The 25,604-nt window shown below is 42.3% G+C and overlaps 1 protein-coding gene across 1 annotated transcript in view; it reads left to right on the top strand.

The window, feature by feature from the left end:
* TIAM1 (TIAM Rac1 associated GEF 1) overlaps positions 1-25,604 on the top strand; it is a 146,418-nt gene that overhangs the window by 72,969 nt on the left and 47,845 nt on the right. The window contains exons 12-14 of the mRNA XM_060010397.1: positions 1,648-1,729; positions 7,299-7,385; positions 15,550-15,774. Coding sequence (XP_059866380.1) covers positions 1,648-1,729; positions 7,299-7,385; positions 15,550-15,774 — 394 coding nt within the window. The remainder of the gene's footprint in view (positions 1-1,647; positions 1,730-7,298; positions 7,386-15,549; positions 15,775-25,604) is intronic.

A 25,604-nucleotide genomic window follows, 5' to 3' on the forward strand; every position in this document is an offset into this window, starting at 1 on the left:
TAAGGTTCAAAGTAAGTCGAAGTGAATACATTTCATAACATTTTATTGAGCATTCCATGACATTACAAAATAATCATGAAATTGATTATATTTGGTATGTATAGTTTTGGTGACTGTAATTTTCTGAACTAAAGATCAGTAGATCTAATAGAACTGATTTCCTCTAACTTCAGAATGCATTGGTTTGAAACTTCTTCTGAAGTATAAAAAGAAAACCACATAAAGTTATGCCCTCAACATGAAGTTACGCATTTGGTGGAAGTGGCATTAAATTAGGGAGTTCTAGAGGATCTAGGCCGTTGGGTCGATGTTCCCAGCCCCTGCCCCACCCCTTGGCTTTCTAGTATTACAGCAGCCCGTTTTCCAGACTCCCGAATCCTAAATATTCTGCTCACTTCTCCCACCTGTCAACTGCCCTAAGAAAGTGAAGAGAAAGAAACCTGCACTTTTTTCATACTTGTCTGAACAAAATTATTTCTGGACAAATGACTGAGATGGGGGCAAGTTTAAATAATCACCGAGACTTCTCTTTAATGCTAAAGGACAGTTCTCTGTTATTGACTTTGGCTCAAAATAGATTTTCATTTTGAAATTAAATGACAAATTTTAAGTTCTATATGAGCGTTTGACACGTCAATATGTTTTGGAATTTCTATCATAAAGTTTGGAAGTGGTCTTTGGCTTACTTACTGAAGAAGTAAGGTTTGGTACCCTTTACTGTGGTACCCCTGAGTCCCACTAGGAAACAGTCTGGGAGGCATTATAGTGTAATGGGGAGAACTTCAGGGCTGGAGCAAGTGAGACCTGGGTTCAAATCCCAGCTCTGCCCAGGCTGGCCTTTTGACCTTAGGAAAGTACTTTCTCTGTAGCCTTTTTCTCGTCATTTGTAAAATGGGGATCACATTTGTCTCATAGAGAGCATGTGAGGGGCAGGAACACATGGTAAAACTTTCATAAGTTACTGTCCATGATGATGCTAGGTCCAGACATCTAAGCATGAAGTATAAATTAAATTAATTGAAATAAAGTTTCTCTGTGAACTGCCAGTTTCTCTTATTTTTTTTCCCATGTTTTCTTGGGTTTCTGAGAGAGGTGATTGATTTATGTACTTCAGTTTTTTCAGTAATTTGGTATAATCTAATGGCTAAAAGAGAATATTGTCATTTACATAATCTGTCATCTGTTTTAATGCTATAATTTTTCTCTGCATATTTGTACTCTGGTGGACTTTTTGAGCCAAAATGGTATATGAACAGAAGAGAATGGAAGCACAGAGATTTCTCCTATTCCTACGGATCCCATATCAAGATCTTTATAACCTCTTCTTGATGTTAATAATTTTTTCCCCAGTACTGAAGATTTTCGATTACCTTAGCATTCTTTTTCAGATGTGTGATAGATAATAGGGTGGGAAGAGACATTACAGAGTGATGTCAAGGAATTATTTAGAAACTGGAACTAGAGCTAAATCTGGGAATGTGAGTTATAAGTTTCCACTTTGAGTCTTAATGGGGTCAGTTCAAGAAAGATACTAGGATGTGATGAGAATTGGATTTCAAATTCTGAAAAAATAGATTTACAAATTGATGACTATTTCTAAGTTATTTTTAATGAAGTCTTAATTAGGCTTCTCTTTGTCATTTTCAGCTGTACAAAGAAATTGAAATTTGTCCAAAAGTCACTCAGAACATCCAGATTGAGAAGTCAGATACAGCCGGTGATAATTATGGTATGTTTCCTTTTCTTTGATCTTTGGTGTTCTTCACTTTAAAACAATTCCTGTGTAAACATGCACTTATTTACAATTCCATAAAATGCCTTTGGGGCCTATTTAAAACAGATAGCCCATCTGGCTTCTGTGCTCTGCGGAGCAGCCAAAGTAAGGGGAAAAAGATATTTACCCTGGGTATGACGAAGGTTTTAGCTTTACATTTCTTAACTTTAATCATCGGGGTTCGCCTGTCATAGAAAAGAAATGGATCCATTGGGAGGAGATTATTTTATCTTATGATATACCCTAGTAATGAAGAAATTATCCTTTCGCACCTCTGTCCCCCAAATATATGTATTATTCTCCTTTCCCTCACAAATGATGTTAAAGGAACTTGTTTTGGTGGGAGTTGGGGTCCCCAAGACCACCTCTGGGTTTTTTGGTTCACTAAGAGGACCCGCTGGACTCAGCTTATTCATGACCACGGTTTATTCCAGCAAAACTATACAAAAGAGCATCAGTAAAAGGGAGAAGGACGTGGGGTGAAGAGCGCAGAAACCAGGTACAAGCTTCCAGAGTCCTCCCCAGTCACACAGAAGTCCATAATTCCCCCAGCCACAAGCTGTGACAATGCGTGTGAACTGTGGTCTGGTAGGAAGTTTGTTAGTGACTCAGTGCCCAGGAATTTTATTGAGAGGCTGGTCAGGGAGGCACCCTCTGCCTAGCATAGACCCAAATTCCAGCCTCCCAGGAGGAAAGCAGGTGTTCAGCACAAACCACATTGTTTGTACAGATTTTAGACACAATGAGCTACATTAGGGTGTTGGGAACCCTCCCAAAATCCAAGTTCCCAGATACCAGCCAGGATCCAAACTGAGAAGCAGGCCTTTCAGAGAATAGCCGTCAGGCTTGCTATGTTAAGGCTTTCCTATGGTCTACCTTCTGGTATAGTTAAGTATGTAATCCTTTCCATAGATTTAAGACTAGTCGTCTTAGCATTACACTTTATGACTTGGATAGTAGTGAAGTTGGTGCTCGAGTGAAATACGTAGGGAAACCCATATGCCATATCAGGGCTAGATCAGTCAGGAGGGCGAGGTTAGCTGAGGCAATGACAGTCACCAAAGCCCAGCGGCTCCAAACAGTGACATTCTTTCTCCTGTTCACCATGCATCCTCTGTGGGTTGGCTGGGACCCTTTCTGTATGTTATCCTCACTCTAGGACCCAGGCCTGCGGCACCTGCCACCTGGGACATTGTCTGTCTCTTGGCAAAGGAGAAAGAGGGGAGGTGGTGATCTGGGTGCCGGCTCACTCCCAATTCACTTGTCAAAGCACGTGACTGGAGGGGGGGATGGGTAGGTGGCAGAAGAGTAGTCCTACTATGTACTGGAAAAGAGGAGAACTAGAAGGTCTGGTGGAAAGACCTAAAGGTCACTGCACATGCTTGCTTACTGCGTATTTCTCTCTGAATTAACTTATTAGGCTTTTTCACATTTGAAAGCCTTCAAACCCTTTACCGGGCAGCAGCATCTTCAGTATTCCTGCCGAAGCCTCTCCTGCAGGCAGCCAGTCCACCTCTCAGAGCACTCACTGGAGTGCTTTGGCCTAATGAAGAGAACCGAATTTCCAACCCCTGGCCACTTGCGTTACACCCTCACGCTGTTTACTTCTTGACCTTAAAACTAAAGACAGCATTAAAGCCAGAGGACGGTTTTTGATGGCAAGGGATCAATGTGTCTGAAGGCTTATTATGCAGCAGAAGCATGACCTCAGTAATTAAAGCAGTAATTGGTAGCAGTGCTACAAATGAGCATCTGGGTCCTCCAAACTGAATTGTACCATATCCCTTACTCTTTTGTCTTTGGTTTAGTTACTTTCTCTAAGGGGAAAATGTAGCAAGAAGCAAGAGAGGGCTGAATTTCACAGCTCTTGGAATCCAATGCCAAGGTGGACTGGTTTTGGGGACTTCCCTGGCAGTCTAGTGGTTAAGACTGCGCTTCCACTGCAGGGGGCGTGGGTTCCATCCCTGGTTGGGGAACTAAGGTCCCATGTGCCGTACAGCGCAGCCAAAGAAAAAAAAAAGAGGGTTTGGTTTGGTTTGGGGACTCAGGAATAGAAACTGGGCATAGAACCGCTGTATTTTTTATACTTTTTTTTATTAAAGTGGCTGAAGTACTCACAGAACCTGTTCAGATTTCCACGCTGAAGCTGTTACAGGGCATCAGACATCAACCCAGAGGGTACTGTTGGCCGTGCTGCTCACATGACCTGACATAAAGAAGCAGGGGTTTGGGGGTTTTGTTTTCATTCCGGATCTGTCTTGGAGCACCCCTGCTTTTGTAAACTACAAAATCCCTTGCTTAGCGGTTGTGGCAGTGTCAGACGATGAGGTTCGCAGTGCTCAGTCTTGCTTTCTGTCCTTACATCGCTGTCAGTTGCAGCCTATCTGTAGTGGTTCCTGGACTTCACCTTGGAAGGCCACCATGCATGGCTAATAACCTTGGGTAAAATCATTTATTCTCAGTGCCCAGTTCGATGTTGGCAGAAGGCGTTCCCACAAGCAGCTAAAGAGTCCCCGAGTCCTAAGAAGACCTGGTTGTCTCTGACCTCAGAATCTACCGAGGATTCTAAGTTCAGCCCACCTCTCTCTGACATTAGCACCTTAGTGCAGCTTCTATACATCAATTTCAGTATCTGTAAGTTCCTAGCACACATCAGCACACATACAAGATCTAACTATAAACCAGATGCTGCTTTCTATTGTAGAACGCTTTAGGGAGGAAATTATGACTTAATAATTCCACTGACTAAACAAATGGAAAGATTTAACACTTGCCTAATTTCTCTCTCTTGCCCCTCCCTCTACCTCAGCCCTCAGGACTCTCTCAGACTTGTTGTTGAAGTTGGTTCAAATAGTTTTGTAATAGACTAAGCATGATCCCCTAGGCCGCCTCGAAGTGGATGAATGCATCGTTTCAGCAACTGAGTATTCCTTCTTCTCTGGGGACTGCTTAGACTATTAGACTTTTGGTCTTGCGTCCCCTCTATGTCAGAGGTGTCTGCACTTTTCTCACTTTCTCTCTTTCACGGTATCCTGGACTCTGGTTCTGAGTACTTCTATTTTGTTTACTTTGTTGTCCTGATTTTTCTTTGGTCATGAATTTCAGTATGCGGAAACTTCTGGTTATTTAACAGATGAGTCTGTCTTCTTCGTTTCTTCACTCAGTTTTAATCACTTCCTTCGTTCTCAAGATCATATGCTATTCATGGTGCCTCCTGGTCTTTGTAATTCTAAGCCTTCTGATGGGTATCGGATATATTGGGTTTATATTGAATAACTCTCTCTGTCTTCTGTTGGCAGTCATTTGGACCGCATTACATTTGTCTGCTGGGAATTAGATTGTTGCTATCCTATTTAAAAGAAAAAACTATTCTGACGTGGGCGGCTGACATCAAAAAGTCTACAAATAACAAATTTTGGCAAGGATGTGGAGAAAAGGGAACCTTTCTACACCGTTGGTGGGAATGTAAATTAGTGCAGCCTCTATGGAAAACAGTATAGAGGGTCCTTAAAAAACTAAAAATAGAACTACCATATGATCCAGCAATCCCACTCCTGGATATATATCCGGAAAAAACAAAAACGAATTCCAAAAGATACATGCACCCCAAAGTTCATAGCAGCACTATTTACAATAGCCTGCACATGGATACAGTGGAATATTATTCAGCCAAAGAAAAGAATGGAATATTGCCATTGGTAGCAATATGGATGTGCCCAGAGAACATTATTTCACAGCTTTAGTGAAATAAGTCAGACAGAGAAAGACGAATACTGTATGATATCACTTACATATGGAATCTAAAAAATAACACAAATGAGTACATATTTGTTACTGTAGGAGATGGTTACAATCCCCACCTTCCCTCCATTGTGCAAATTATTGGCATCTTGAAATGGAGGCTGCTCCTTGGGACTCTTGACACCCTTCATGGTAAGGAAGGAAGGTAGCAAATGAATACCCATCTCCACTGACTTTGGTTTAAGGTGACTTGCAGTAGGCTGTCAACACATCACCTCTCCTGACAATGTGTTCCTTTTATTTTTAATAGAATAAAATTTGAATTAAAAAATTTGGTCTCAGAACTTTATAAAATGGTAGGAGTTTAGAAAGGAAATGCCTGTATTTTAATGAATTCTCTTCATCCTCTCCCTGTTGTAGTCCTTGATTCTTATCTATTCTAACAGATAAAGGAAAAAGAAAATCTCCGCTGCGATGCAGATAAATGCACCTGTGTTAAGGCTAATGTCATTTAAGTGGCTCGTGTCTAAAATTATTTTTATTTCAGTGGGACTTCTTGAAGAGTAATCTGAAAGTTAGAAGTTGCTGTAAGAATGGAATTTAAAATAAGAGAATAAAATAAAGACTTTGGAAAGTCCTCAGGGGGTGGGCTCGTATAGTTCCCTATCCGAGGGAGTTTCGGTACCCTAGTGGGTGATGGCATCTGGCAGTTTTGCCTACGTGTGGGTATCTATTTCCTGGTCCTGTGAATGATACAAGAAAAACATGTGTTCATTATGACATGAACTGAGAAGTCTCAGTGAGTCCCTGGGCCCCAGTCTTTTAATTAATTATTCTATTTTGTCGTTAGTTGCCTGTTTGTTTTTTTAAACCACTCTTTTTTTCCTTTGCCTAAGCCTTATTTTTCTCCCAGAGCTGAAATCATTCGTGTCATATCTTTACAATTGTATTAATTTCCATTGCCCTTTTAAGATTATCTACCGAAGTATTTTATCCTGAGGGAAAGTCGGTGTTGGTTGTGGACATTCCATTGATTGATCAGAAAGAGTTTTACGTGAGACTGTCTAGAAACAGACGTGACCAAGTCTTGCAGCCATAGGATTGGGAGCACTTAGAACCTCAGGGCCTTGTTCTGCCTTATTTTCCGAAGGATGTAACAAAACCCAAGATTAATTAACTAATGGGCTTTGAGCTCTGGAAGCCTAGACAGGTATAAGATAATCTTATGATCAGACACTAGGAGAATGTGCAGTCCATCAGTTTCAATATGAAGAAGGATTTCTAAAGTTTGTTGCTACTTCTCCCTGTTTGCAGAATTTTACTAATTAAAGCAGTGTCCACACAGCAATATATATGGAGGAACACACAGCATACAGTTGTTCTGTTGTGACATGTCCTAGGACATAGATTTGCTGAAAAAAGTCAAGGGGACCCAGATGAGATAAGCTGATTGTTTCTGTTTTGTGCTATGGAGGGAACTGTGAAAAAAAAAAAGGCAAAACTATGGCATTTATTAGCAAGCAGGGTAAAACAAAATCATTTTCTTCCGTTTGAGTTGATACGTAGGTTGTATGAAGATAGATGTACCTGGTAATATTAATTTTTACAGTGACTTCTTTTAGAGTGATCTAAACATACATTTTTCTGCTTTGTGAAACAATACAAACAAGGAAAAACTATAACCCCAAGCAATGAACATACCTAGTTCACAGCAGATTCTTCTTATTGTTCGCTCAACACTCAGAGGGTGTGAGCCTTACCTGGCTGTCCCTGTGTTTCCTAGGCTTTTCACTTTCTTCTGTGGAAGAAGATGGTGTTCGAAGGCTCTACGTGAATAGCGTAAAGGAAACTGGCTTAGCTTCCAAGAAAGGTAAGTTATTAAGTGTCTTGTCTTGACTTGTTTGTCTTCAGTTCCCTTTTGCGTTTCTCTAGTTGGCGGATGAGAAGGATATGCCCAAAGGGTTCACCCCTGAAGAGTATTTAAATGTTGTCTCATCGAAAACTCTTCCAGGGAATATGAGTATTATTTCCATCAGCTCAATTGTGCAAGGAATGTTGCCTTCTTGGATTTGAAATCGGATTTTGAGCCCATCTCCATGGGGTTGATGGGAAATTCCCTTCTACTCAGAAGTGGTTGTCCTTCCCTACCATCTGGGATGGAATGGAGGTCCCAGGGATCTTCTTGAAGCAGATTATTTGGGAAGACCCCTCCGTGCTTTGGTCTGCACTGGTTGAAGCTGACATGGGCCCTTGCCTGAGCGTGCAAAGCTCCATCATGTTCTTTTGCTGCCATTCGTAGAGGAATCTTTGTAGAAGTTGAGAACCTAGGGGTTCAGGATCCTGACTTCCTGCCCTCCTTCGAGAGCTCTTCCCTGCTACACCCTGCCTGTGGCCCATAGTGTTGTCTGTCTAGGCTACTTGTGGAACCCCAGCTCTCCATACTTCTTCTACTCTGAGAGAATCATTTCAACCTACGTTAGTTTCCTAGGGCTGCAGGAGCAAATGGTCACAAACTGGGTGATTCAAATCAATAGAATGTATTCTCACACAGAGGCCTTTCAAACTTCCGGCCTCCTGATGTATTCTCATCAGGAGGCCGGAAGTTTGAAATCAAGGTATTGGCAGGGTTGTTTCTTTCTGGAGCCTCTGCAGGAAGAATCTGTTTCATGGTTCTTTCTGGATTCTGCTGGCTGCTAGTAGCCCATGGCGTCCCTGGCTTGTAGCTGCATCACTCTGATTTCTGCCTCTGTCCTCACATGGCCCTCTTTCCCATGTGTCTCTCCATCTTTACATGGCCTTCTTACAAGAACACCAGTCATTGGATTTAGGACCCACCCTACTCTGGTATGACTTCGTCCTGACTTAATTACATCTGCAAAGACCCTCTCTCCAAATAACGTCACGTTCTGGGTGGACATGACTTTTGGGGGGAACCTGGGCAGGTAGGTAGGGCTTAAAATCCACCTTCATTTCATTCTTCTTGCTATGGAATTTTTAGGTTCATCCAGGCAGTGGCAAAATAATGCCCATTGAATATGAAAGTCCAACATGTCTTGGTCAGTTACACTTGGATGTGATACCTGTATCTGTTCTGCTAGAGGACAGTGGAGCAGCTGGGAGAGGATCGAATGCCTGCCTACCTTTCCCACCTCCTCCCGTGTTCTGGGGCAGCTTAGTTCTGCGTGTTCATGGCTTACAAGCTCCCTGTGCAGCGTACTTTGCCCTGTGCTGTCAGCACTGGAGAAGTGCTACCCGCAGACTTGGCTCTGCACAGAGATGGCAGAGGTGTGCCCAATCAGAAACAAAGTGCAAGTAATTTATCCACTGCTAACGGCCATGGACAAGGATTTTCCTTCATTTTCCTTCCATATTTTCGAGGCCAAAGGCAGTCCAGAGGCCAGAGTTTGACGCATTCAAAGCGTATCTCAGCTAAGAGCAGAGGTGACGGGGTTTATTCCCCTTTAAACCCCAATCTGATTTTTATCTCTTTCAGCACGAATGTGCCGGTTGGCGTGCGGGGGTGGGGAAATACGCTGCCCTGGTTTTTAGTCACATCCTGTTTTAGTCCTTTGAATCCAGGAACACTGGTGTTAGATAACAACAAACGGTCGTCTGCTGCAACTCCCTTGCCCCATATAACACTGTTCTCTGCGGATGCAAGAGTGGTGCCCATTTGTCCACCTAGGTCGCAAACTATTCCCAGTATCCCACCTGCAGAGGGCTGTGTCGGGAGAGATATTTGATGTTAAACGTAACCGCTATGCGAAGACCTCCCAATAACGGAGAGTTCCCTGTGGACCATACGGCCTCTTTGTGGGCGTCTCTGATTATAAAACATCCTTCTCCCTCAGCTTCCGTTCACTGTTTGCCTCCTCGTTTATAGCCAGCCATTGGTGTTCATGATGTGCTTCATGTTAAAACTGCTAAGTCTTTTCCACATTTGACACTTCCAGATCTTTCAACAAGTCATTAGAATGTAGAATACAACTCTGGTCATTGCCCTCTGGACACTCTCCAGATGCTAGTTCTGCTAGAGGACGGTCCAGGTTTTAGTGTTTCTGAAAATGACCAGAATGTGGTGCCAGCAAGGAGCATCTGGTAGCACGCAGCCTAATGAGATCTGAATATTCTGTTTGCATTAATCGAACCTACACTTGATTTATTTTTCTTAGCCACCTTGGGCTTTTGGCCTGTGATGGGCTGATGGGTAATCCCCATATTCCTGCTTTCTCTTGCCTACCTTTTGCTCTGTGTCGGATCTCATGTTGGCTGTACTTGTAGAACTGACTTTTGGAACCAAACTGTGTTTACACTTATCTGTGTTCATCTTGGGCCTGTTTGGCGCATTGCTCTGCTCTTGGAATCATCTGAGGTTGGGATCAGGCATCTTCTTTGCTGTCATCTAAGTGTCTTCCAGATGGCTCCACAGGACACAGAGAAAGCTCTGTGCTGTATTTTTCTACACAGATAGATTAGATGCTTCACAAATTTTACCGTGGGTGGGTGGTGGGGGTCATTTTTGAGTAGGCTCAAAAATTCCAAAAAACAGTTTTCCTCTTTGTTCTACCAAATATTAATAATGAGAGTTAATGTCTTGAATATCTTCCACATGCCAAGTGCTGTGCAAAGAGTTTTATATGGATTATTTTGTTGAATCTCATTTAATCCATGCCCCTCTTTACGTATGAGGAAACTGAGGCTGGGAGAGATTCAGGAACATGCCCACGGGCACAGAGCTGTTACACAGTGGGGTTGTGACAGAAGGACCCCAACAAGGTACTTCATTGCCCACCACTGCTGGGCCCCCTGCTCTCACTTATTAATACTGAGACTAGCTCACTCAGGTAGGCCCTGTATTAATTTCCTAGGGTTGCCATAACAAACTACCACATATTGGGTGGCTTAAGAAACAGAACTGGATAAAACTAAAAGCTGGTTCTTTGAGAAGATAAACAGAATTGATAAACCATTAGCCAGACTCATCAAGAAAAAAAGGGAGAAGACTCAAATCAATAGAATTAGAAATGAAAAAGAAGTAACAACTGACACTGCAGAAATTCAAAGGATCATGAGAGACTGCTATAAGCAACTATATGCCAGTAAAATGGACAACCTGGAAGAAATGGACAAATTCTTAGAAAAGCACAACCTTCCAAGAATGAACCAGGAAGAAATAGAAAATATAAACAGACCAATCACAAGCACTGAAATTGAGAATGTGATTAAAAATCTTCCGACAAACAAAAGCCCAGGACCAGGTGGCTTCACAGGCAAATTATGTCAAACATTTAGAGAAGAGCGAACACTTATCCTTCTCAAACTCTTCCAAAATATAACAGAGGGAGGAGCACTCCCCAACTCATTCTACGAGGCCATCATCACCCTGATACCAAAACCAGACAAAGATGTCACAAAGAAAGAAAACCACAGGCCAATATCACTGATGAACATAGATGCAAAAATCCTCAACAAAATACTAGCAGACAGAATCCAACAGCACATTAAAAGGATCATACACCATGATCAAGTGGAGTTTATCCCAGGAATGCAAGGATTCTTCAATATACACAAATCAGTCAGTGTGATACACCATATTAACAAATTGAAGGAGAAAAACCATACGATCATCTCAATAGATTCAGACAAAGCTTTTGACAAAATTCAACACCCATTTATGATAAAAACTCTCCAGAAAGTAGGCATAGAGGGAACTTACCTCAACATAATAAAGGCTGTACATGAGCCAGCATCATTCTCAATGGTGAAAAACTGAAACCATTTCCTCTAAGATCAGGAAGAAGACAAGGTTATCTACTCTCACCACTGTTATTCAACATAGTTTTGGAAGTTTTAGCCACAGCAATCAGAGAAGAAAAAGAAATAAAGGGAATCCAAATCCGAAAAGAAGAAGTAAAGCTGTCACTGTTTGCAGATGACATGATACTATACATAGAGAATCCTAAAGATGCTACCAGAAAACGACTAGAGCTAATCAATGAATTTGGTAAAGTAGCAGGATATAAAATTAATGCACAGAAATCTCTTGCAATCCTATACACTAATGATGAAAAATCTGAAAGAGCAATTAAGGAAACATTCCCATTTACCACTGCAACAAGAAGAATAAAATACCTAGGAATAAACCTACCTAAGGAGACAAAAGATCTGTAGGCAGAAAACTATAAGACACTGATGAAAGAAATTAAAGATGATACAAACAGATGGAGAGATATACCATGTTCTTGGATTGGAAGAATCAACATTGTGAAAATGACTCTACTACCCAAAGCAATCTACAGATTCAGTGCAATCCCTATCAAACTACGAATGGCATTTTTCACAGAACCAGAACAAAAATTTTCACAATTTGTATGGAAACACAAAAGACCCTGAATGGCCAAAGCAACCTTGAGAAAGAAAAACGGAGCTGGAGGAATCAGGCTCCCAGACTTCGGACTCTACTACAAAGCTACAGTAAACAAGACAGTATGGTACAGGCACAGAAACAGAAATATAGATCAATGGAACACGATAGAAAGCCCAGAGATAAACCCACGCACATATGGTCACCTTATCTTTGATAAAGGAGGCAAGAATATACAGTGGAGAAAGGACAGCCTCTTCAATAAGTGGTGCTGGGAAAACTGGACAGTTACCTGTAAAAGAACGAAATTAGAACACTCCTTAACACCATACACAAAAATAAACTCAAAATGGATTAAAGACCTAAATGTAAGGCCAGACACTATCAAACTCTTAGAGGAAAACATAGGCAGAACACTCTATGACATACATCACAGCAGGATCCTTTTTGACCCACCTCCTAGAGAAATGGAAATAAAAACAAAAATAAACAAATGGGACCTAATGAAACTTCAAAGCTTTTGCACAGCAAAGGAAAGCATAAACAAGACGAAAAGGCAACCCTCAGAATGGGAGAAAATATTTGCAAATAAAGCAGCAGACAAAAGATTAATCTCCAAAATATGCAAGCAGCTCATGCAACTCAATATCAAAAAAAAAAAAAAACCAAACAACCCAATCCAAAAATGACCAGAAGACTTAAACAGACATTTCTCCAGAGAAGATACAGAGATTACCAACAAACACATGAAAGGATGCTCAACATCACTAATCATTAGAGAAATGCAAATCAAAACTACAATGAGGTATCACCTCACACCAGTCAGAATGGCCATCATCAAAAAATCTACACACAGTAAATGCTGGAGAAGGTGTGGAGAAAAGGGAACCCTCTTGCACTTATGGTGGGAATGTAAATTGATACAGCCACTATGGAGAACAGTATGGAGGTTCCTTCAAAAACTAAAAATAGAACTACCATAGAACCCAGCAATCCCACTACTGGGCATATACCCTGAGAAAACCATAATTCAAAAAGAGTCATGTACCACAGTGTTCACTGCAGCTCTATTTACAATAGCCAGGACATGGAAGCAACCTAAGTGTCTATTGACAGATGAATGGATAAAGAAGATGTGACACATGTATACAATGAAATATTACTCAGCCATAAAAAGAAAGGAAATTGAGTTATTTGTAGTGAGGTAGATGGACCTAGAGTCTGTCATACAGAGTGAAGTAAGTCTGAAAGAGAAAAACAAATACCGTATGCTAACACATATATATGGAATCTAAAAACAAAACCAAAACCAAAATGGCTCTGAGGAACCTAGGAGCAGGACAGGCAGAAAGATGCAGACGTAGAGAATGGACTTGAGGACACGGGGAGGGGGAAGTGTAAGCTGGCACGAAGTGAGAGAGTGGCACGGACATATATACACCACCAAACGTAAAATAGATAGCTAGTGGGAAGCAGCTGCATAGCACAGGGAGATCAGCTCAGTGCTTTGTGACCACCTAGAGGGGTGGGATAGGGAGGGTGGGAGGGAGATGAAAGAGGAAGGGGATATGGGGATATATGTATACATATAGCTGATTCACTTTGTTATAAAGCAGAAATTAACACACCATTGTAAAGCAATTATACTCCAATAAAGATGTTAGAAAAAAAAAAAAACCCAGAACTTTATTCTCCCACAGTTCTGGAGGACAGAGTCTGAAACCAACGTGTGTGCAGGGCTGTGGTCCCTGGGAGGTTCAAGGGGAGAATCCTTTCTCGCTTCTTCTTTCATCTGGAGGCTCCAGGTGTGGCCGCATCGCTCCAATCTCATCCTCCATCTTCACATAACATTCTCCTCTTTTCTCTGTGTCTTTCTTTTGTGTGTCTCTTACAAGGACACTTTTCAGTGGGTTCAGGACCCATCAGATAATCCAGCATGATTTTATCTCAAGATCTTTTACTGAATTACAGCTGCAAAGATCCTGTTTCCCAATAAGCTCGCATTCCCAGGTTTTGGGACATGGACATATCTTTTTAGGGGCCACCCTTCAACCCACTACACATTGTTATTCAGCCAGTCACAGCAACCTAGAAATTCTTTTTTTAAAAATTATTTTATTTTTATTTATTTAGTTTTTGGCCGAGTGGCTTGCGGGATCTTAGTTCCCTGACCAGGGATTGAACCTGGACCCTAGGCAGTGAGAGCCCAGAGTCCTAACCACTGGACCACCAGGGGATTCCCGCAAACCTAAAAATTCTTTTAAAAAAACAAAAAACTTGCAGATGGTTTTAGTTTTTAAGTCGTTTTTTCTTTTTCTCCTTATTTTACCTCCTCTAATATCTAACGAAAAGAATTGTTTCCAAGAGAACACTTAAAAACCAATAACTGCCTTTCACATGTGGAAATTTTGTGTTTTCAAGTCAAATGCTGTGATGCCAAAATCTTTCACCTAAAAAATGGAATGGTTAGTCTCCCAGAATTCTGCCTCTGACGTGGAGGAAAACCTTCTCATTTCTCCCCCATTGCCTCCTCACCTGCGATGTTTCTTGGAGTATTTTATGATAGAAAATTGATTTCAAGTATTTTGGAAACCTGAGTAAAGCTGGCCGATAGGTGTGACCCGGTGAAGTTGGGAAGTGAGAACTTCTCTGCGGAATTATTTTTCTGTGGAATCAGAGTGAGAACTGCGGGTGTGCCTGAGGGACTGTGTGGCTTTGCGTTTGGCAGTTCATCCTTTGTCTCTGCCCTTCAGTCACTCCCTTTTTCAAGTTAGTTTTTCCACAAACAAACTTAGAAAATAAGAAATATTCTTAGAAAATAAGAATCAGACTCCTTTCTTCTTCTTAACTGAAGGGAAATCTTATTTCCTCTCCTGTTCTTCCCTAATCTCTCCCTCTCTCAAACTGCTGGAATGTTCTTGTAATGTCAGGGGGACCTGCCCAGGGTCAGTCACAAGTTCTTGTTCTCCTAGGCTGAGCTGGTTCACGGCTGCTCCTTTGGGTCCCAAGCTTCGGCAGCTCCCCAGCATGCTTTGCAAAAGTAGCAGAACCTTTGGGGACCTTCAAAAGGCCATTCACCCCTAGGTCCTGATGTAGTTTCAAATAAAAGGTGGGGGAGGGGAAAATATGATTGCATTTGGTTCCATAAACTATCATCTCTCAATGTGTTTGGAATAAGATGACCTTCAGTGGTTGTAGCCGAGGAGATGCCTGCATTTTGATTCCGTAGAAATGATTCATAGACTTGAGCTGGCTGTGCACACGTGTCCACCGTAGCACAAGAAGGCATAGAAATGGCTGCAGTTGGGGAGCCTTTCCGTCTTTTCCCCTCAAAGTGCCAGGACGATAGCCAGAATTAGCATTTGCGAGGAGCAATTGGCAGATGCTTAGAGCACATAGATTCAAGAAGGAATAAATTTGTTTAGCTGGTGTATTCAGGACGGGATGGGTGTGCTGTGACATCCCAGTCTAGAACCTTCCAGACCCAAAGACCACGTGATCACCTGATGATCCCCTTTGCGCACTACAGCCTGTTTGCAGCAACACCTATAACAGGAGAGCTCGGTGTGCCCTTTCGAAACAGGGCGTCTAAGATGCTGTGATCTGATTTGACGCTGCAGCTGCTTTTATGCGTGTGTGACATTAAACATTTTCCGTCTCGCGTTGGCAGGCCTGAAAGCGGGAGATGAGATTCTTGAGATCAATAATCGTGCTGCGGGCACCCTGAATGCCTCCGTGCTCAAAGATTTCCTCGCGCAGCTGTCCCTGGGCCTCCTGGTGAGGACCTACCCGGAGCTGGAGGGAGAAGCAGAGCTGCTGGGGAGCCCGCCCCTCCGGCTGGACGGCCCCGCCGACCTCAGCGAGAACCCTCTCGCCTTTCTCACCAGCAACACAGGTATGGCTGTGCACCGGGCTGCCCCTCGGAGGCTGCCCACGCGGCTTGCGTATTTCTGTGGATTTCCTGCATCTGGTAGGTCAGCTAAGATGTGTAAGATGAGCAGATTACTGAGCTTCCTGTCGAAATTTCAAAGGGGCCAGGAGCTCCTGTGCCGGTGGAACTGCTGTTTGGCTGCAATGGAAATCTTTGTCGTGCTGCTCTTGTTGGTCATTTGGGAGAAAGATACATGGGTGGAGGCCACTGTCTCTTGGCTGTGGACGAGAGTTGGAGACACAGAAGTGCCAGGAATCACTTAAGATGCTGGGGCTCTTGGTGCTCTCTTCCCTGCCGTCCGTGGCACCATCCCCCAAATCACCCAGCCCTGCTTTTCCTTCTGTGGAAGAGGAAGATGTGGGGTGAGATGGCCAGAGTGGAAATATGCCCAGAACTGGTGTTTGGTCAACTTTTCTCTTGGGCCCTTGTGACCTAGAGTCTGGACAAGAGCCCATCGGTGGAACCCCCTGCCCTGCCCCATCTGCCACTTCTCCTGTTTACACGTTTCTTCCCACTCCATCTGGCAACTTTATACTCATTCAGAAAGGGACAGCTTGAATGCTGCCTGCCCCGGGGAGCCTTCCTGGCACCCCACCAAGCTCCTCAGGACCCTGCGAAGACATCTTTCACGTGGGCCCTGCTCCTCTTATGCTCTTCTTACTTGCTTGCATCTCTCTCCTGAGTTTGTTTCCTGGTACGAGGCTTAGGTTTTCTTCCCCTTGCTACACAGGCGCCCGTTCTTGTTCAGTGGGAGAATCAGGGAGCAAGCCCATAGGGGAACAGATTACTGCTGTCACTTATCTCACCATGACCTGGTTCTAGAGTTGGGGTTGATCTGGTAAGCTGGAGTTTGGGATTTATTTTCTCTTTAACACTCGGCTTAGAAGAAGTCTTCATTTTCCACTTCTGAGTGTAGGTACTCTGAGTATTCTTATTTTTCGAAGTCCCTTCTGAAGCTTGGCTTGGTAAGAATAAATCACAGGCGGACGCCTTGTGACAGTTCATCCTTTTATTGGGTGGTTCCCTAGGAGAATCTGACAAGTTGAGGCTCGAGAGAATCAATCACACTTAGTTACTGTTGACTTCTGACTCATTTTGTCGTTGTAGTACCCACACGCCAATCACATCTTTAGAAAAGGACCCCAGGGAGCTGGGTACCCTTTAAAAAAATTTTTTTTTAATTTTTTATTGAAGTACAATTGAATTACAATGTTGTGTTAATTACTGTTGTACAGCAAAGTGACTCAGTGATACATATATATATATACATTATTTTTCATATTCTTTCCTCTTATGGTTTATCACAGGATATTGACTATAGAACCTTGTTGTTTATCCATTCTATATATAATAGCTTACGTCTGCTAACCCCAAACTCCCACTCCACCCCTCCCCCGCCTCCCTTCCCCTTGGCAACAACCAGTCTGTTCTGTATGTCCCTGATTTTGTTTCTGTTTCACACATAGGTCCATTTGTGTCATATTTTAGATTCCACATATAAGTGATATCGTATGGTATTTGTCTTTATCTAACTAGGGAGCTGTGTACCCTTAATGATAGGGAATGGATACCATGAAGGTTGTTCTTTTATGTGACCACAAGATGGCAGGCTCAATCCCGTAAAACTCCGTTCACAGTGGTTTCTGTAAAATGACTGAGTAAGGCGTGTTGTGTTAGATTAGGTTACTGAAAGGACTTTATAAGGTCTGGATGTACATACTACGAACAACAGTGTGTACTCAACCTTTTTTGGATGTTTTTTCCTGTCTGAGCCCTTCCTGTGGGTTATGGATATAAAGTAGGTGTTGGCAAACTAAGACCCCCTGGCCAAATCCAGACTATGGCCTGTTTCTGTGAATAAAGTTTTATTAGAACACAGTCACGCCCATTCATTGATGTTTTGTCTCTGGCTGCTTTCCCATCGCAATGGCAGAGTTGAGTAGTTATGACTGGGACTCATGGTCTGCAAGGCTGAAAATATTTACTATCTGGCCCTTTACAGACCCCTGATATAAAGTGTGATTGCTCATGATTTGTTCCTTTAAACCCAATCATAGTTTTGATATATTTCTTTCTTTTGAAAAAAGATTTGTGTGTGTGTGCGTGCGTTTGCACATGCACACAGTTTGCCAAGTTTTAAAACCTTTTATTAAATTTTTTTTTAATTTAAAAATGTGTTTGTACATAGGTGTCTGGGGAATATTTGAGTATATTTTGTATCTATAGCCCTATCCTGTCAGCAGCTGACCTTACATCCTCCTTCAGACCAGACACCTTTGTAATCTGCATGCTACATCCACTGAACCTACTGTTGTTTAAACCACATTAAAACTTTCATTTTGGAATCATCCGTAGAAGATTTAGTTATTTGTTTCCAGATCATAACTTGGAACTGACATTTCTTAAGTATTTGCTCTGTCCCAGACATTAATCTGGATGTGGAAAGTTATAATGATGACTATGACATGATTCTGTCCTCATACTTAACATTTTAGTGTAGTCCTTTGTTTTTTAATTGCTTCACCTTTTAATATTTTGTAGGGATCAGAAATCCTTCAGAGCCAAGTGTGTGTGGTCAAGTTAGGTAATCTACGTGGTTCAAGAATACAGCATGAAAGTAAAGTCACAGTGTGGGTTTTCTGGAAAGTTTCTAAGTTGGTTTCAACATTAATAAGTTCCAGAAGAATTCTCAGATGCTCTCAGTCGTGGCGGCCCCATCGGACTGCCTGGAGGCAAGCAGTCACTCAGGCTCCCCACCTGGGTCTCAGCGTGTCTGCCTCCTGGTTACTGCCATTTCCTAGTCCCTATTTACCAGTGCAGGATAAAAGAGGGGGCAAGTAAACAGGATAAAACAACCTGAAAGATGGTTCCATAGTGAGGCAGAGTTTATGAAGCAGTGTGCACAGACAGCTGCAGTGACGATAGAAAACAACTGAGAAAGTGTGTACAATGGGCAGGCTGGACTATAGCCTTCATCTAAATATAGAAGTAACTAAAAATAAGAAGCCTCCTGAGTGACGGATTTGAGGTTTGACGCAGGGACCATCTTAGGGTGGTTATAGTGGATGTGAGGCAGCCTTGATGGAAAGCCTGGCCGGGTCCACAGGCACCCTGGCTGGTGCCCGTCTGTAGGAGGCTGGGTCTGTGGATTGCCCCATTTTACGAGTCCAAGTATGCAGACGTGGCCTTGATGCTGCCCTGATAATTCTGATTGAAATATGTGATTAGCTTTCAGGGCTGGATTATTTCTGAAGCCTCTTTTATGGAGAGGTTTGTTTCCTCCAGGTAGAAGTATCACTACCTAGTGGCTAAGAGTGGGCTCTGGAACCAGGTTCCTTGGGAATGCGTCCTATTTTTATGTTTATTAGCTTCATGACTCTGAACAGATTACGCTTAATCTCTCTGTGCCCTGTGTCCTTGTGCATAAAATGGGGATCGTACCACACCACTGTCGAACGCGGTTGTTGTGAGGAATGACTGAGTGATGAAAGTGAGGTGTTTAGAATATGTTCTAAGAGGTACTCAAATGTTATGCATTCAAAGCACAGTCTCTTGTGGGGATGGGAAGATTCTCTAGCTAGTAACCAGAGGCTGCTTGGTTTTGATCTCCTCACTGCCCTCTCTTCCACTTCAATCTGCGCCAGGTGGATTGTCTGATAACTAAGTTTATGAAGTATACTTAAGGTAGTTTCCTTCCCCAGGTAGAAAGAAGTAGATTCTGCAGTCTGGAAGGCTGAGACCCCTGGGCCCCTTTTCAGAGATCAGGATTCCCTTGGTCTGAGGTCGGGGCTGTGTTTGCACGTGTTAGATGGTTGCTTAAAAATCCTCAGGTGATTCTAACGTGCAGCTAAGATTGGAGGCTACTCCCTTAGGTCACCGACTATTCTTGGTTAGTGATCCTCTTTTTTTCATCTGGGTGGAATGGTAAGATGATTGGAATCTTACGGTCCCATGCAGACCATCTACAGGGGTGTTTGTGGATAACATTCTGTGGTCTGCTTCATGGAGATTTCTGTAATGACAACCTGGTAGGTAAACTCCTGCATCCTCCTCTTCCTCGGTATAGGAGGGACACATGGTGACTGGATTGCCGTGTTGGCTTGGAAAGCCAGGGACTGGAGAATAGATTCCATCCTAAGTGTTCTCTCAATAAGACTCAGTTTCCATTCTTGGCCATTGGCCATCCACGTGTCCTTGCTGAAATCTTCCTGGGGCTATTCTTCATCATTTTTCTTGTTCTTTTTTTTTTTTTTTTTTCCAACAGTTGTTTAGGGACAGACTGGTAAGAAAATGGGGGAAGAGGATCCAGGCAAAAAGCTAGTTCCTTCAGTGGCTATTACTTTAGAAAGAGCCTGAAGTGAAGGGGAAGCTGGCGTAGGAAGTTGCAAAACTCTGTTTCTGTGAGCTTTCCAAAAAGCCTCTGTAATGTTCCTGTGTGATTTATTTTGAATACTGATCTCATCTGGTGCTACTGACAATTGGGGCCAGATAATTCTTTGTTGTGGGAGGCTGTCCTGTGCCTTCACGTTAGCAGTATTCCTACAAACAACTCTCAGCTAGTCGTTTTTAACCCCCTCCCCCCAAGTTGTGTCAAAAATAATCTTCAGACATTGCTAAATGTCCCCACAGGGGCAAAGTCTCCAGTTGAAAGCACTGGCCTGGTTGATTAGAATGTATATACCTACACTCCCCAGCTAGGGAACTGTTACAGTGAACGTCAATATAGGAAAGCAGGGCTTCCCTGGTGGTGCAGTGGTTGAGAGTCCGCCTGCCGATGCAGGGGACACGGGTTCATGCCCCGGTCCGGGAAGATCCCACATGCCGCGGAGCGGCTGGGCCCGTGAGCCATGGCCGCTGAGCCTGCGCATCCGGAGCCTGTGCTCTGCAATGGGAGAGGCCACAGCAGTGAGAGGACCGTGTACCGCAAAAAAAAAAAAAAAAAAAAAAAAAATATATATATATATATATAGGAAAGCAAATCTAGATCTAAAATTATTTTAAAAATAAGTTTCAGAAAAGCAAAAGCCCCCAATTTTATGCAAGTTATAAAAATCATAATTCAAGGGGCAAACATGGTATCTTTCCGAGGCTTCAAAATGTCTGTTTGTCTCTCTCACTTTAAGTTCTGTCCTTAAGGCTCACATTCATTTGACTTTAGCACTGGTTTCTACCTGTTAAAGACAATTAGGGCCAGCCTTGGGTTTGGAGAGTCAGCCCCCTTGATCTTACTCTGTCTGATGCTGAGTGAAAGATGGCAATCCACAGTGAGCACAGATAGCCCTCCTGCAGGAAGTAGATTAAGCACCCTTTGCTGTAACAGGAAAGGCTTCTGTGACAGCCAGGAGAGCCAAGGCATCTTGGTCAGAGCAAGGAGTCGTTAAGCACTCAGCAGCCTTTGATTTGCCAGGCAGTGCTTGCTTCCCTGCAGTGCCTGTGAAATGCAAGGTTCTATTTTGGGCTGATGTTCCGTGCGGATTGTCTGGTGCTCCATTCTGCAAACAGAAGACAACCAGACAGCAGGAGGGGCAGCCAAGAAAGAGGAACTGCACAGATTTACCTTCCTACAAACAGATATGGTCCCATTCTCCAGATTCACTGAAGTCTCACAGATACCAGTAGCACATGGCCTTCTAGTTGTTTGTCGATAAAATGTGGAGCCATGTGCGTTTTGTAAACTGTCTGTGTGCGATGCTTATCGTCACACAGCACATGGCCCGCTTCTGTGGGCCCTGCTAGGGAAACCCTAACACCTAGTCCTGATTTCCAGCTGCATTTGATTAATGACACCCGTTGAGTCCTGTGTGTGGAAAAAAATGTCGGTTCAGAGATTAAGAGCCTCCATTTGTATCATTTTAAAGAACGTTAGTGGATTATATATTATTTGAGTTTCACAACAAGTTCATAGGATTGGGAAGGACTATATCTACAGTTTTTATGGATTAAAAAAATGTTCTCTGGAGAGAAACAGACACTGGGGTTTTGTGAAATTTGGTTGGAAAGAAGTTATTATTTGTCTCCCAAGTTAAAATTGTAGTGTTTTTCCTTTTTTTTTTTCATAGTGTATATTTAGCTCTCCCCAGTTTTTTTTTCCTTTATAAATTGTTTTGGTTTTGTTTTCTTAGCTTGGGGGAGGGGCAGGTGTTTATGCTGATCTTATATGAGTGTATCTATGGAATTCTTATTCTTATATGACAGTAAAATGGCTGAAAAGCAAAATAAAATCATCGCTTAATGATGAGATTCCAGCTAAATGTCTTTATTGGCCGCGTCTAACCTTTTCTTACTCCCTTCCCCTCAGTCGTTTTTTTTCACTCAGTAACCAGTTATGATTGGTTCCTCTTCGGAAATGTTTGAATTGGAGAATCTGCTAGTTTAACTTACATTGTTCATGTATCTCATAAGGCAAAGATTTTTTTCCTTCCTCCATTAAATTCTTGGTGAATGTGTCTCATCCAAGTAAATCAAAGATAAATCAAAATGTAAGCTTACGTTCACGTGTTTGCACTGCCCCTGACCTCATTGCTGTCTATCCGGCTAATGGTGAGTGGGACGTGCCAGCAGCAAAGGTTTCCTCTGTCACAAAACCATCACATTATGATGTGAAAATAATTTGAAGAAGCAGAGAAGTGATCACACCTGTTCACAACAATGAATGTTATTTATGGCCGCTTTTGAGATAGTCTATAGGTCCTGTCCTGCTGGGCCTCAGCCCTGCCCTGTACTGCCTCATTCTCTGAGACTGTCCACCCACTGTTCATCTTTTTTTTTTTTTTAATTGGGGTAGAACTGACATATAACATTATATTAGTTTCAGGTGTACAACATCACGATTTGATATTTGTATACATTGCAAAATGATCACCACATGTCTAGTTAACATCCATCACCACACGTAGTTACAATTTTTTTTCTTGTGATGAGAACTTTTGAGATCTACTTTCTTAGCAAATCTCAAATATACAACATAGCGTTATTAACTATAGTCGTCATGCTGTACATGACATCCCCAGGACTTATGCATTATAGCTGTAAATTTATACCTTTTGACCCATTTCACCCACCTGCCCCCCAACCCCCTACCTCTGACAACCCCCAGTCTGTTCTCTGTATCTGTGAGGGTTTTTTTGTTTGTTTTTGTTTTGCTTGTTTTGTTTTAGATTCCGCACATAAGTGAGATCATACAGTATTTGCTTTTCTCTGACTGGCTTATTTCCCTTAAGCATAATGCCCTCAAGGTCCATCCATGTTTTTGCAAAGAGTAGATTTCCTTCCTTTTTATGGCTGAATAATTCTCCACTGTATACCCCTGCTCATCCTTTGTCTCTTTAGTTTTGGCTCTGCTTCCTCTCTGTGCTGCCACGCGTTAACTGGCGCCTCTTTTATGCCAGGTGGTGATGTGCTAAGTGCTGGGCATAGAGTGAAGTGGGACAGGAAGTTCCCTGCTTTGATTACTTCCTCAACCACCTCTCAGCCTTGTCTTCAGCTTTCTGGAGCTGTCTGCATGTGTACTGGTAATTAAATGGGGACAGCTACCTCCACCACAAAGGGAATAATCCCTTCAGGGTCTGCTCTTAGAGGAAGGTTTCTTGTGGTAAAGGAAGAGTAGGAAGTCTCAAATCTGTGTTTGTATAAGCCTCTTCAGCTGGAAGGTGTTCAGAGAAGGCCTTGAAGTGTGAGAGCAAAAACAGGACTTTTTCCTGGTTTGGATTCCCTGTTCCTGCCATGCCAGAGTCTCTCTTCAGCATTCTTAAAGGGCACCACTGTCAATTCCTGCCTCCCTGGCTCTCTTAGATGACTAAGTTCCCCCTAACCACGTGTTGGCTATCTACTACTATGTAACAAACCACCCAAAACAACCATTTAATTTGCTCACTGTGCTCAGCAGTTTGGGCCGGGCTCAGCTGGACGGTTGTTCTGCTCTCCTTGCCTCAGTCACTCTTGTGACTTTGTCATCTGGGCTTGACTGGGGCTGGTTTAAGATGGCCTTACTCACATATTTGGTGATTGGTGGGCTGGACCCCTCTTTCCTTGAGGTCTCTCATCCTCAATAAACTAGCTTGGGGGTTTCATTGTATGGTGGGTCCAGGGTTCCTGGGGGACCAGACAAGAACCTGCAAAGCCACTTGTAGCCTTAGCTCAGAAGGCTTCATATTATCACCACTTATGTCACATTCTGTTGGCCCAAGCAAGTCACAAACCAGGCCAACCCAAATTCATGGGGTGGGGTCATTGACACAAAGATCCGTGCTTAAAGGGATGGGAGGAATCATCACTGTCATCTTTGCCAATTGTCTACCACAACTGCATTGCCTTTTCTCTTTCTCTCCTATTTTATTAATTTTTATCTTCAGAAGCATAGCTAACAGGGTAAAAAAAGAATATATACTGTAGAATCAGATAGACCCACAGTTATTGATTCATAGGACTTCTTTTATATTCTAGATATTAATATTTTTTGCCAGTTATATGTGTTGAAGATAACTTTTCTCAGTCTATAATGTATCTTGTTGCCTTTATGGTGCCTTTTGACAAAGAAAAGTTTTTAATTTTAGTAAAATCTGATTTTCTATCTCATAGGATTTGTGCTTTTTATATCCTGTTTAAGAAATCCTTCTCTCTCCCCTGGGCAACAAACGTTTTCTTCTATATTTCCTTCTGAAAGATTTATAGTTTGGACTGTTCACTTTCTGGTTTATACCTCCCTGGTACTGATTCTTATGAATGATGTGAGTTAGGGTTCAGCTTTTTATTTTCCCATGTGGGTAATCTGCTGTCCTAGCCACATTATCAAATGTTCCATTCTTTTCCCCTGGATCTGCAGTGACACATCTGCTGTACATCACACTTCCATACACGGGTGGGGCTGTTTCTGGGACTCTCTGTTCTGTTAGCCTGTCTTCTTGCTAATTCTGCACTGCCTTATATTATTGTAACTTTAAATACATTTTGATATCTGGTAGGGAAAGTATCCCAGTCTTGTTTTTCTTCTCTAAAACTGTCTTTGGTATTACTAGCCTTTTGTTCTTTCATAACAAATTTAGTTCCAAAAATAATGCTGCCAGTGTGGTCTGTCTGAATTCGGATTCTTTGGCATTTGTTGAGATTTGTGTTATGGCCTCATATGTGGGCTCTTTGCATAAACTGCTAGTCCTTGTGAATAGGGTTTAAAATTCATGGATCAAGCATAATAATTCTTGATGTTTACATCTTCTATAGTCTGACTAAATCTATTTTGTGTGGCATTTGGAGAGCGTTCTTTACGTTTGCCTAATATATTTCCCATCCCTATACTTTCAGTCTTCTGTGTCTTTTTGTTTAGGTCTATTTCTTGCCTATAGGCATATAGGTGGGGCTTTGTATGACATTATTCTGGTTTTTATCTAAACATGAAGTTTAAATATTGAGTTTAGTCTACATTACATTTATTTAGAAGATCCATGTATTTTGTCTCATTTCTATCATTGTATTTTGCTGTCTTGATCTTGTTTGTTCTTCCTGCCCTTTCCTGTACTCTCTTTTGGCTGAATTTCTAAACTCCACTTTCCCCTTTCAACTTATACAGTCTAATTCTTTTCTTTTAGTGGTTGCCCTTAAAATTTTAACATGATTTCTAACAAAACAAGACCAAATTCTTTTTACTTCTCACTTGAAGCATAAAAGGACCATGAAATGGTTTAAATACAATCACCCACCATTGCTTTATAGTTTCATCTTATATGTTTTACCTCCAGATGCCTTTTTGGATGTGTGTGGAGTGTTGTTTTATACACTACGACTTGCCCGTGTGAATATCA

This window comes from Delphinus delphis, chromosome 4 (genome assembly GCF_949987515.2).
Source record: "Delphinus delphis chromosome 4, mDelDel1.2, whole genome shotgun sequence".
In the NCBI taxonomy this organism is placed as follows: domain Eukaryota; kingdom Metazoa; phylum Chordata; class Mammalia; order Artiodactyla; family Delphinidae; genus Delphinus; species Delphinus delphis.